This window comes from Uranotaenia lowii, chromosome 3 (assembly GCF_029784155.1).
Source record: "Uranotaenia lowii strain MFRU-FL chromosome 3, ASM2978415v1, whole genome shotgun sequence".
Lineage (NCBI taxonomy): Eukaryota > Metazoa > Arthropoda > Insecta > Diptera > Culicidae > Uranotaenia > Uranotaenia lowii.
This window is the reverse complement of record NC_073693.1, coordinates 275,898,709-275,912,839: the sequence shown is the minus strand read 5'-3', so window position 1 is coordinate 275,912,839 and position 14,131 is coordinate 275,898,709. Positions and strand designations below refer to the sequence as shown.

General features: G+C 35.1%; 1 protein-coding gene across 1 annotated transcript; it reads left to right on the top strand.

Annotated features, from left to right (window-relative positions):
- The first annotated feature begins 250 nt into the window (after window positions 1–250).
- On the top strand, window positions 251–10,618 carry LOC129756436 (CLIP domain-containing serine protease B4-like). The gene is made up of 5 exons (XM_055753312.1): window positions 251–569; window positions 635–1,045; window positions 1,123–1,222; window positions 9,826–10,115; window positions 10,184–10,618. Exons 1-5 carry the CDS (start codon window positions 491–493, stop codon window positions 10,492–10,494), a joined length of 1,191 nt encoding a protein of 396 aa, XP_055609287.1. The 5' UTR covers window positions 251–490; the 3' UTR covers window positions 10,495–10,618.
- Window positions 10,619–14,131: the final 3,513 nt, after the last annotated feature.

The window sequence follows — 14,131 nt, the reverse complement described above, 5'->3', positions numbered from 1 at the left end:
AACAAAGCCAAATTATGCAACAATCAAAGTCCCATCAGGTATTTCGTTATAACGGGGAAAAATAAGAAAACTTGAGATGGAATTCCCGGGAATTCAGCTTGGAGCCGGTCAAGCCCGTTAACTTGGTAGCAATAAAATACGGCCGAGTGTCTACCGCGAGCAAGACCGGCTTTTGATGATATTTTCCGGACAGGTAGAGAGCCGGACAGGTGGAAAAAAAGTTTGCTCGCGAATTCTTTACATGTTGTCATGGCGTGAATTAGTGATCTCCCTAACAAGCTAGTGTATATCTCGATCAGCTTCTCTCGGACTGACTTGCATACATTTGTATGATAGGTATGGAGCTGTGGAGCGATATCGCTTTCCTGTTGGCCTCAGCCAATCGATAACTCTCATTCGTCCAACAGTGAGTAGACTGGTTTGGTCGGTTCAACTTCAACGGATCTCAGCACCAGCAGCTAACCTCAAACAAACCAGTAGAACCTCGGAGATGACGCATCGACTAGATTGTGGATTGTTATTGTCGATTCTGCTGGCGATAAATTACTTAGCTGTGGTTGAAGCTCAGTGTAAGTGCCTGATTTAAAGGGAATAAAATAAGTTCAAATTTGAAGATCTCAGTACTTCGTTACAGATTGGACACCCTGCAGGACACCAATCGGAGAATCGGGATCATGTGTTCTAGTGGCCGAGTGTAATTTTATTCGGCAAGTTCTGCAGAAGCCTCTGCTGGAGAACAACGACATCCGATACATCGAGGCTAGTCGCTGTGGAGTTTATCAGAAGAAAGCTCTGGTTTGTTGTGCTCAACCCTCGGGGAATCCGCCAACTCCAGCTCCAGCTCCAGCGGTTGATCCAGGACTTGTTCAGCAGCAGCATAATGAGAACCGGTTCCAACCATCCGGTTCCCTGGCCACCAAACGGTCACTGCTCCCGAGTGATCCGGTCTGTGGAACTCAGCTGAGCGATCGGATCATCGGTGGCGAGAGGACCAAGATCGATGAGTATCCCTGGACTGCCCGTATTGGCCGGGTAGATGTTCGAAGTAAGTTACCGAGGATCAGATGACCGGTTGTTTACAACTGATTCTATTTTTTTTCTCCAATTTGTTTACCTATGTAGATAACGAGTTTGCGTTCTTTTGTGGTGGTTCGTTGATCAATGAACGATACGTACTGACGGCGGCTCATTGCGTCGTGGGAATTCCCCGAGCATGGAGAATGTAAGTGCACAATATTTTTCTTCAATTTCTTACCAATTGAAGCAATTTCGGCTCATAAATGAAATTCTTTGGTAATTGGACTTTGTTTAGGAATCTAACTTGTACAACACCCATCAATTTTCTTGATTAGCTCACTCATTTACAGTTTCAATTACATAAAATAGTCGTAAACAAAAAATGAACAGGGTTCGGTGCTTTGGTAATTAATTTATTTAGAAGGTTTAGAGACATAATTTCGCATTTAAAATTAAGGGTGTTTTCACTGGCCTCAATATAAAATTGATTGATTTATTGTTTGCCGTTTCCGAAAAAATAATGTTTTTGGGAATCTTTTATATCGATAAAATGGCTAGGTCCTTAACCTTCCAAAACCGTTCGCAAATTTCCGTTTCTGGAATAATTGTTGTTATTTTTGGTGTTCTAATATTCATCGAAAATTCCAATTATGTTTCAGTTAGCAGAACTTTGTACAGATCCGTTCAAAACTCAAAAGAAATTTAGTGCTTGTTCGTCCTTTCTGCAACCTTAACTCAATAACTCCAAACTCTGTTGGATTCAAATCTTCTATCAATGTTTTATTACTGGTTCCAGAAGATTTTGGCGTCCTGAACTCGAATTTTTTGTCTGATTTTGTAAATTGCATCAAGTTTTCCTGACAAGGCGTCTAAACAGCAGTTTTAAGATAAATCAATCATTGATATCTTTTTATTATTTTTTACTTTTTTGTTGAAGACTGCAAAGCGTTTTAACTAATACTTTGAAAAATATCTAGAATTCATTTTGGTATTGAATTTCATTTGAATACCGGTTTAGCAGAACGAAGAAAAATTAAAAAAAATGAATAAAATTTCAATAATTTCAAAGTCAAAATTACTTGCGGTCTTCGGGAAAGTTGATTTTTATGTAAAAATTTCTATATTTAAAATCATGTTATATTCTACAGCTTTACCTACCTTATTTATTTCTTAAATAGATTTTCACCTACTTTCAAATCCCAGAGCTGGAAGCGAAAAATTATAATTGCATGTAAAAAGCTGGACGTTTTACGGAAAAGCATATCATGTTTTCGCCTAACAATCAGTCAATTCCATAATTTTCAAAATAATTAGTCTCGCGTGAGCAATGTAAAAACAGTTTTATTATAAAAAAAAATACAAAAACTGACATGAACTTGTAGTGACTCCGTGTGTGGAACCAAATCACTGATAAAACAAAATCGTATTGAAGACAAACACTTAATAATTTTCGAGGAAAATTTAAACACGTCTATCAATCAAAACATTACTTAATTTTTCGGGGTTTCTTTTGTTGATTTTGTTCGGTGATGTTTTTAAAAAAATATTCGCTTGTTTTACGTTTCGGTCTACTTTATTCGACCATCCTCAGAAACTATATGTATTATAGATAAATGATGAATGAAGGAAACATTACTTAACGAAATGACGTTTCTCTAATCTGCTCGCTCATGCTACATTGCAAATTTTGAGTTAATAATAATGTTATCTTATCAAATTACCCATTAATGGCATTTCGATTCTCACTGCAAATTATAGATTTCAAAACGGAAACCTCTTATTGCTGTCTCTTTCCTTATCCTTATTCTCTACAGAACTATTTGCAACTTTTTTTTCCATTTAGAACATTGCTAGTTTGGACAACATATTCTATATAGGGAATACAAATTTTAAAGTTGTTTTGATAACTTTCCCGGCAAATTTCTGTGGATTCTTAGGATGTTTCATTCGACGTAATTTTGAACCTAAATTCAAAGCCTGAAACTAAAGTCCAGATAAGAAATCCTATGAATTTGGAACCAAAAACAAAAAACTCATGCGAGAAGTATAGAAATGGAATGAATAATTGATTTTTGTTTCAGTCAAAAAACCTCGGCAAATGTACTTTTATCAAAATTAATTGACTTTAGGAAAATATGATTGTCGTATGCAAACATTCGTTCAAAGTTCTAAAGAAGTTGGAATTTTTATTCCATGTTTATAAAACTGTTTTTGCAAATCTTTTGCTACGAAAACTTTTGAAATCTGCCACATGGAAGGCTTTGATTAATATCTCAAATATTACAGATTGAATATAACAAGTCCAAGAAGGTAAATTTTCAAACAATTAGGTACTGAATCACATATTTGAAAAAAAAAAACGCTACATTTCGTCAGTTAAACGTCTGATTGCTGGTCTATCTTTGATGGGTAAATGAATAAAAGCCATGAAAACAGAAAATATCGCATTTAAAGGTTGATATGACAGTGAAAGAATTATGAACTTTGTATCAGTACCACAACATTTTACAACGGTGACCAAAAAAGGCACTCAGCTCGATCATTTTGTGTAAGCTGATTTTCCCAGATTTTTGTTTTCAAGCTCCCTAAATTTTGGAAAATTAGGTTGGCAAAAAATCATAATTCGAAAAAAAATCCAATTTTGGTTTTGCTACGCTGTGTCTAATTAACCAATAAACCGATTTTCAAACTCAATTTTATTATTTTTTCTCGTTAATTTGGATTATAATTTTCGTTGCAAAGTTCTTGATATCTCGAAATCCTCAGTTTTTAAGTACCGTAAAACGGGGTAAAATTGATCACGCTTATTATTTTTTTTCGATAATTTTTTATGTTACCTAAGGGAAATGTGGCATGTTTCGTATTTTTAAAACCAGTACTGAACTCCTATGAACGTCGAAAATGGTTGCAAAAATGTATAAGACTGCTTTGAATCTTATATAAAAGTGGAGGCGTTTTATTTGTAACACCATCACGTATAAACGGACGGTCGGAATGAAGTCAAATTTGGTATCGGAAGGTTTTTCGGGTCAGAAATGCTTGGTATAATAGTTTCGAGAATCTCACTTTTTATGAACGGGGGCTCTCATACAAAATCAACTTGAAATGGGTCAAAACTCGAACAATTTTATGACGATTTTCAAAAAAATCACGGGCACGAAGAAGCTAAAGACGTGTAGATGAAGTTATATATTTTCCAGCGATTTATTACGTAAAAGGTAAAACGAAGTTTAATTCAATTTAAAAATAGATTTCGTCTTTGTTTAGGATTTGATGCTTTGGGGTAACATTGATCACTCTCTAATTTGACGGTTTTAACGAATTTTTTTTTATCAAAAAGGATACAAAACACCTTCATAATATTTGCAAATGCTAGTGCAGTGAATTCTGAGATATAGAATGCTGAATTTCGGTGTTTCTTGGTTTAGATTTCTTTGCGGTCCGAAAAAAAACCGCGGTCCTTAATGTGTTAAGGTCGAACAACAATCAAAATCGAAAGATGGACAATGATGCTGCATAAATTCAGGGGCTAAATTTTTTAACATCTAATATATAAAGATGAGTTGGGCTATATATGTTTGTATATATATATGCACCTTATACAAATCCACACCGCTTAACCGATCAGCTTGAAATTTGGTACAGTGATGTAAATGGACATAAGAAAGGTCGAGGTAATAGTTTTGAGCCCCTCCCATCTAAGAAAAGGGACCCTCCCATACAACTTACGTTTTTATTCCCACAAACCAAAAGTCATGGCACCCATTTGTCAACCGATTTTCGTTTCCTTTGGCGGGATTGTTTTCACCATCACCATGGGCAAGGCATTAGAAACGACCATCCAAAGTTCACGTGTACTGGAAAGCAAATCAAAGCTTGCTGAGCATAAAAAATTTGAATGGAGAAATTTTGGCGGGTGTTTTATCCTTCTACTGTTCAAAACACGTGGTACCGGTGCGAGGCATTTGATTGCAATAATGAGCCATAATTTAGGAAGAAAAAAACTACTCGCTAACAGTGGTTGAGAATCTACTAGAATATGCAGTGTGTAAAGTATGGATACATTAATTCATGTTTATTATGAATTAACTTCTTTAGTTGAACTATTTGGACTGAAAACTAATGTTCCAGCTTTAAGGAACCATCCATTTTCATATTTTCGGAACTCCTCATAGGGAAACAATAAATACAATTGAAGGTTGTAAGTTCAAGGCTGCGATCTCAACTTTGATTGCCGAGTAGGAATTGAATTTACTATAAAAATTAGACAAATAAACGTACATTTTATGGAAAAAAATAAAATCAAATCCAACGCACGAGACTTTTATTAATTTAATCTGAAATTTTTAGTTTTGTACAATTCAATTTAATTTGTAAATTTTTAAATTTTAAGTTATTATTGATCATCGATGTGTTCAATTCTACCATCCAATTATAAGAACACTTAAAAAGTACATTGAAAACATTCAGAGGTTCAAGCGGAAATCTATTTAGAAATTTCTAAGTGCAAAATTAAACTTAAATTGGTATCTTGAAGATCTTAAACATTTGTTTACAAGCCTTATACATGGGATTTTCACTGGATAACCCATGGAAAAGATAAAAAAAAGTTATCATGTGATAAAAAAAATGATAATTCAATTCAAGATTCCTAAAAAATAGTAAAATAAGGTTGCTAGAATTGTCGTATCGGGACAGGAAAAATCCAAACAATTTTATCAAAAAAACCTGACCAACATTTGATTTCAAAATGTTCAAACCGATATCCTGGCAATATCCGGGCAAACTTGATCAAAACCACGGAATTATTCAGTAAGAATAACCAAAAATATACTTGCGATTTTTTTTTCAACAAACCACATCAGCAGATTATAAATTGTATATCAAGCTTCCAAACACGAGTCATGATTATTTTTAAAACTTGCCATTTGAAACTTCTCTTTGAACGTAAAAATGAAAAATTATGATAATTATGAAATGTCAGTTTATGTTACGTTTAAAAAATGATGTGAATAAATCCGGACGAAATCCGAGCTTTTTGCAACAAAATCCGGGAAACCGGGCCAGACCGGACTTACCTCAAATTTTGATTCAAATGTTCTAGCAAATCCGGATGAATCCGGGCAACCTGGCAACCTTAGATTGAAATATTTTTCGTGATAGAAAGGATAAGCATTCAAGGGAAATTATTTCAAATTTCTATAAGCAAACCTAAAAACTATTAGTTATTCAATAAAATGAAAACTATAAACTTTGCTAATAATCCCAATTAAAACTTTAAGAAGACTAACAAAACTTACAAATCTCACATAGCCAAACATGGTCCAATTTGTTATCATGATTAACAAAAAGCTTTCAAAATTTCATAAAGTCAAACGCTCATTTCGATTTACATTTTATGAGAACCCGAGCAAGGCCGGGTAAAATCAGCTAGTTACTTATAAATATTAACTACAAAAACAAATGAAATTTTGCCACTATTCAGTTCCGTAGGCCCTCGTGCTGTTTCCCTTTCCTTCCTTTTTTCCTTCGAAATTTCCCATTTGATAGGGTTTCTAGCCTTTTGTTCTTTCACCAAAACTATACATTTACTAAAGAAAAAAGTTGAACCCTCACATAAATCAAACTGCTGCTTCTAAACGCTGCTTCATTCGGAAAGGTGTTTGTTTGCGAGCCTTCGAAAAAATAGATATTCCAAGATTTTAAAGTACAGAACCCGTTCGTTTTTGGCAACATCCGATTTTGGTACATGTGCCAAAATCGAACGGTTTTTAGAAACAACATTACCTTTTAGTTTTCGTTATAACAGAAGGAGTGTGATTTAGACAAACACCATACATACGTATTTATGTTCTGAAATGGTGATAAAATGCAACAATAAAAACAATTTTTTTTAAATAAATTGATAAAGTACTCAAAATGACAAAAAGATGAAAAATTCAAAAAATTAAAAAACAAATTCAAACAAAAGACTGAAAATGATGAAAAACAACTAAAAAATAATGGAAAATGACAAAAACAGCAAATATGTCAAATGAAAACAAACATTATAAACAAAACAAAAAAGGTGCAAAATGCATAAAAAACACGGAGAAAAAAAAATAATACAAATGGTCGGAAATTGACTAAAAATAGTGTTTTTTGGTAATAATAATAGTTATTTTGTTAAAATAACGGAAAAATAAGTTGAGAAAAAAAACCGCTCGATTTTGGCAACATAAGATTTTGGGAACACAAAATGTACGGGCGTGTTGCCAAAATCGAACGGGGTCTGTAACATTTTTACTTACATTTGAAGTTTTCAAAAACAAACCAAGTTTTTCCCAAATTGAACATGTAGGTTTTTAAACGTAGGAAGACGTTTCAGGATATTTTAACTTTAGACTTAGTTATTGATGATTACGTGGAAAAATTTCATGTTGATCTACCCCGGTGATCAATATGACCCCGTTTTAGGGAAACAGTTTATTTAAATTGAATTGTAAATTCTATTTTCCAATGGAATTTATCTGAAAAACTGTATAAGAAAATTAGGCCACAAATCAAAAATAGCTAGAGGAAAAAGTGTTATTAAAAAGCATTTTATTTTACAGTTAATCCATTAAAGAAAAGTTTGTTCCTTGTGCAAGTCAATAAATATGTAATTCATGGGTGGCCGACATTTGTAACAGACAGGCCAAATTTTGAGTATGAGATTTGCTCGCGGGCGGTTCAAGTCATTTTTTTATATTATAAAAAACAGAATACGCCTTTAAAATGAAATAAAAATCGTAACCCATTTCCAAAGTTTTCAAGTTTACTGGTCTCCCTGAAATTTTGAAAGTGTTTCGAATCGAAGTAAAAAAATATTACATCGTATGATATAGTTGAAATATTGTACAGTTCATAAGCTTTCGGCAATTAAAAGATTATTTACTAAAAGTACTTATAAGCATAATTATTGAAGTTAAGTAAAAAACACAACAAATTTTAAAAACTTACGTACCAGAGTATCAAGTTTTTGAATAATAAGCAAATGTTGTTAAATTTTGATGGATTATCGATGTTTTTAAGACAAAATTTTCAAAATTTAATTTTTATTATGATTTGAATGTGGCTCAGAGAATTTGTAATGTTCAAACTCCCCAAAATTAAAAATAGAGTCCTTCCGAAAGCGCAAAACAAACAAAAACTGGCCGATTATGTGATGGAAAGTACAGATACCACAAAGCAACAAAATTTACATTTTTACGAGGTGATATAATTATCACTAAATTTAGATATGATTGATAAAATCTGACAAATTATTAATATTGAAGGCGCCACAATCTCTAAAATTAGTTATTTAAACATAAGCGGCAAAAATGCTATTCCCCTGTGAAAATGTCAAATATTGTACAATTTTGAAAATTTACATTTTTGATTGGAATTGTCATCTGTCTTTTATTCAGTGACGGTAACCTTTTTTGTAAAATTACATCTTCTTATATTAAAATGATTCCTCTTACTTTAATATCAAATGAAAGTGATGAAGATTTATGTTTTTTTTTTCAAATGATATAAACCAAGAAAAACATTCAATTCTGAGAACATGGTAGTTCCAGAAAGAGCTTCGCGGGCCACAAAATTCAGCCACGGGCCAAATTGTCTAATGTCATTTGGCCCATCTCCAAAAGGCAATAAGACAACTAAAAAAATATTCAAAAATATGTTACTTTTTTATACTTTTTCAAAGGTTAAAGATATTGAAAGAAAGTCCATTTTTGGCATGAATTTTAAATTACCGGTAACCAAGGTAGTGGATTTTTAAAGGGGCGGGGTAGTAAAAATAATTCAAATTTTCAATAAATAGGAACAAATTTGATAAAAGCTTGCTTACAATCTTTATAATCCAAAGTTGAAAAATCGGATTGTTTTAGATCGAAAATTTGAAAAATCTCGAATACAAAAGGTGATACGGTTCTTATCTTCTGGAGTTTGACTTCCGGTGTTGCAAATATTTGAATTTTTCAAAAATTTATCATTTTTTTCTATAAAATACTTTAAATTTTATGTATTCCTCCCTTCAGGATTTTTGGATAAATCGAAGGCGGGCGAGGGTGACAAAATAAGAATTTGAAATTTGTTCGGCCTTATTAAGTTAGGGAATTTTCGGGATTTTTCGGCATTTCCCGGAATTCGGGCACTCCCGAAACTTTTTTTCCGGGAATTCCCGGTCGTGAAATCCCGGGACAGTACATTTTACTTTAGCTTGACGACTTTTGAATCGTTTTATTTTTCATAAAATTCATAACCCGAAGTTTTCGTGAATTGCTTAAAATTTAAAATCCTGAAAACTGTTTTATTCTTAAACCATGAATTGTTTTTTTACGTCAAATACATTGAAATACATTGAAAATTTCAAATCCTTCGGAACATTTGGTAATAAAGTGGTTGTGGTAATAAGGTTAAAGTTAAAAACAGTCGTTTTTACTTCAAATAAAATGAGACTGATAGTCGTCAAAAATCCTTTAAAAGAAATATGGCTTAAGAATCATGTAATCCCAGGGACCTAACCATTCCATTCTCTCCTAGAATGTTTCAATGTAAATTTTTTTCAAAAAATAATGCGAAATGAGTTTAAACATTTTTTAAGCGTAAACATGAAGAGTGAATAAAACTTAGAAGAAATTTTGTCCATCTTTTGTGAGACATTTCAATAAAAAGAACAGATGAAAATTCAATGGGTAAAAAATAGGGACTGAAAAAAGGCAGGGTTTGATTTTCGGTTCTGCTAAACGTGATTCTTTCAATATTTTAGTTAACACTTCCCCTTAAATCTTTCCACAGAGCCTCGGTTCGCCTCGGCGAATGGGACGCCGAATCGGATCCGGACTGCATCGAGGGCGAATGCTACGATCCGGTACAGGACATCGAGGTGGAAAAGCCGATCGCCCACGAACGGTACGTCAATAGCCGACAGGGGGTCCACAATGACATCGCACTTCTTCGGCTGGCTCGGAAAGCCAAATACGAAGACACCGTCGTTCCGATCTGCTTGCCCATCGATCGTAACTTTGCCGGCCAATCCTACGAGGGACGCAAGATGATCGTCACCGGGTGGGGTCAAACCGAGACGAGTGAGTTGGTGTTGGGTTATTTTAGTTGTAAAATTGTTTTTAAATTAAATGTTTTTGGAATTTTTCAGGTAAAGGGAGTCGATACAAGCTGTTCGTATCTTTGACCGGGGTTCCGAGGGATTACTGTCAGCAGCAATTCCCCACGGCCAGTATTGATGAGACTCAAATTTGCGCCGGTGGAGAGGCTGGGAAAGATTCCTGCCGGGGTGATTCCGGTGGACCGCTGATGGACGTTAGTCTAGACAAGGGACGAGCAGTGCTCTACCTGGCGGGGATCGTTAGCTTCGGAAGTAAAAACTGCGGCTCGGCAGGTGTTCCTGGTGTTTATACGAAGGTCAACATGTACGGAGACTGGATTTTGAACAATATCGAGCCGTAGAGAAGGACAAAATACTTAGGCATTCGAAGGGAACAGATTTTAGTCATCAATCATGACCTCAACATAACCTCAAGTATTGAAAATCTATCGTCAGACGTGATTAAAAAAATTAAAATAATCAAAATAGGCATTTATTTTTCTAAATGGTTCACAATCCATTCAACGAATGGAGTCACATTGGTAAAAATACCCACCGGTTGGCCACTGTGACATTCCTTCATGTGGTTCAGGATTCCAGCTACCCGGTGGACAATTCCAACGCCATCCATTCGGCTCATTCCGGTAACGGCACCACCAGAATCGGCGTGGCATTTCTCTCCCCGGTTCACCGGAACCGTGCAAAGGTACTCGTTGGCCCGCTGGAATCCTTGCGGTAGGTTCTGCTTGCATCGATCCGGTTCCAGGGCGCTCAGCTTGGATCGGACCTTGTAGCGACTGTTGAAGCCTGAAATAAAATTTAAAAAAAAGGTTTAAGAGGTTTCGTAAAACCCATGATCTGAATAACGTAGTATTTTTAGTAGTAGTGATCCAAAACTAGACCTAAATACTAATCTGGAACGTGACTCTGATCCTGATCAAGATCCTGGCCTGATCCTGGATCCTGATTCCGGATTCTAATGCTTGATCTATATTTTGAACTCTAACCCTGATTCTGCATCATGATTCCTTCTCTTATCTCGGATCCTAAACTTGAGATTCTGCATATGGATCAAGATCCTAGATTATAATATCGAGTTTTATTTTGCTGTCCTGGTTCATGATTCGGGATAGTAGATCATGTAACTTAACCAACAATGCTGGATTAAAGTCTGTTTCACGTAGAATGTGGTCGGATAAAGATAAAATAGATCATTTCTCCGCAAAGAAATATCGTACAACAAAAGTAAAAATGTCATTTTGTAGGGTATTTATTGCACTTTAAGGAAAAAAAATACATAAATAACATTCGTCAGCTTTTTGGATGAATTTTCGAACTTTTCTTGTGATACCACCCATCATTTTCTGCGCAGTAATGCTGGTAACCTCATTCCCAATGTTGTTCAACCACTTTTCCATTTGAGCGGGTTTTTTTCAGCGGGAGTGGCAGAACATTTATTCAGTTTGCCCTTAACAATTGCCCAATATTTCTCGATGGGACGAAAATCCGGACAGTTTGGTGGATTGATAATTTTTTTGAACAAAATCGATCTTGTTCTCCATATACCACTTAACAACATCCCGGCTGTAGTGACAGCTTGCCAGGTCCGGCCAGAACTTCACCGGACCTTTGTGGAACCGAATGAATGGCAAAACGCTCATCTGGAGACATTCTTCTTTGTAAACATTTCCATTCCTTGTGTCCCCAGTGATGAAAATCTTAGTCTTCTTCCCACAACTACAGATCCCTTGCCATATCATCAACTTATGAGCAAATTTATCTGCGAAAACAAACTTGAATCTACCCGCAACATTCCCTTTACGCTTCGCAAGGTAAAATTTGTTACCGGGTATTTGTCCAAAATCCATTTTGACGTAAGTTTCGTCGTCCATCAAAATGCATCCGTTGTACTTGGTCAACACTTTCTAGTACAACTTCCTTGCCCTGGTTTTGGCAACCAGGTTTTGTTTCTGCGTGCTGTTGGGGTGTTTGCTTGCATGATACGACCGCAAGCCTTCTCGCAAAAAAAAATTCGTTGAGCTGTATTGTGGTTCGTCTTGAACTTTTTCGCCAAATCACGCAAGGAGATTCCAGGATTATTGTGAACTGATCGAATTACCTTTGCTCGCAGCTTCCGGTCATATGTTCCATTTTTACGCCTGGTTTGTTTTGATCTCCCGGTAACGTTGCAGCAACGAATTTACAGTCGATTTAGGATATTTCAGGAATTTCGCGATCTTTACCCCTGACCACGTAGGTTTCTCTACGTGAGTGTGCAGAATTTTCTCTCGCCTTTGAGTCGATAACTTTTGACTGACTGCTTCAATCTTGATGAAATTTTCACCACTAAGTAAACAAACCATCCGGATCAAAACGCTGTCAATAAATTCACGATGTGACAACTAGGGGCGCTGCAGTAAATGAAAAGATGCGAAAAGATTCTATGTGAAACAGACTTTATTATCCCAGATACTGAACCGGAATTCTGAAGCTTAACCTGGACCCTGATTTTCATAATTCATCAATCAATAAGACATAGCTGTCGGATTCTGAACACTTGATAAGAAATTGTTTTGCTGTTGCTACGTGTGTAAAATTTGGTGACTATCTGTCAAGTGGTTTTGAAATAGCGTCCAATTTATTGGGCAGAATCGAGAAAAATTCAGAAATGTTCCAGTGGGAGACCCAAAAAATCAACTATTCGACCAGAATTCACATGGTAAGTTATTTAAGAAGTCCTAAAGGATCCAATAGTGATCTAAAATTTGAATAAAAGTCAAGAATATTGGGTGATAGGAATGTGAGAAGTTTTTCAAGCTCAATCCAAAAATATGAATAGAGGAAGTGATAAAAAAGAAATTAAAAAGGGTTCTGACTGGTCCGTCTAACTGACTAATAAATAGGTCTGATTTCATTTCTACAAAGTCGGTATTCTGCCTACCGGTAAGATTATTAAAATACGGTGATCAAATTGTGTACAACATATTTGGACTGCTTGTGGGGAGATACTTTGAAAAATTTCGCAATGGACCGCAAAACAAACTCTTTATCGGTCACCTGCCAGGATCCAACCAGAAATTATGCGTTGGCAAGACTTGCCATCATTTTAAAGAGATAAATAAGCAGAAAAAATATAAAAAAATATTTCTAGTACTTGACGAGACTGATGATCTGTGGAAACTGCAAATTACTCAGTTTTAACACGATTGACACGATGGATGGCTAAAAATACAAAGAAGACTGTCTCCAAATGCGACCGTTTTCTCTAAAAAGTACTTCAATAGGCCCCACAAAGTTTATTCTCTGTTAAAGTTGGATCTGGAATCGGGCCATTACGCAAAAACGGTGGTGGAGTGATAAAAAGTCAAATATGTTGTTTTTGTGCTAAAGGATGACAATCGGATAAATTTGTAATAACTTCGACCAAATTTAAAATTTTAACTTGTTTAGAAGGTGAAGCTTCAGGAAACAGAAAACGTAATCAAAAATAACCTTGATTTGAAAAAAAGGAAGGTTCATAATATGCATTATAAATGGCTCACGTGTTGCCCATAAATTAAAGTCGAAAAATTTCTTCATTGGACGCAATCTCAAAAACCACTTGACAGAAGTAGAATTTACATCCATGCACTCAAAAGTTATTCACTAGAGATGTACCGAATATTCGGTTCGCCGAATACCGCCAAAAAACCGTTAAGCCGAATATTCGGCTCACCGAATAGTTGAGCTAGGAATTCGGCCGAATAGGCCGAAAAGGCCGAATATTTAATTTTTTAAATGTAAACAAGATCAGATTTGTCAAATTTTTTAACTAATGTTGGATAATTTATAAAATATCCTAAAGAAATGTTGAAAAAACTTCAAAATCATCAAAAACTTATGTTTTTAGGAATCGAACCCTGTACTTCGGCCGTTCGCCGAATACCACTATTTGCTACATCTCTATTATTCACACAACAAAGTGTTGCATTTTTTTCGAATACACTCCTTACTTATCTT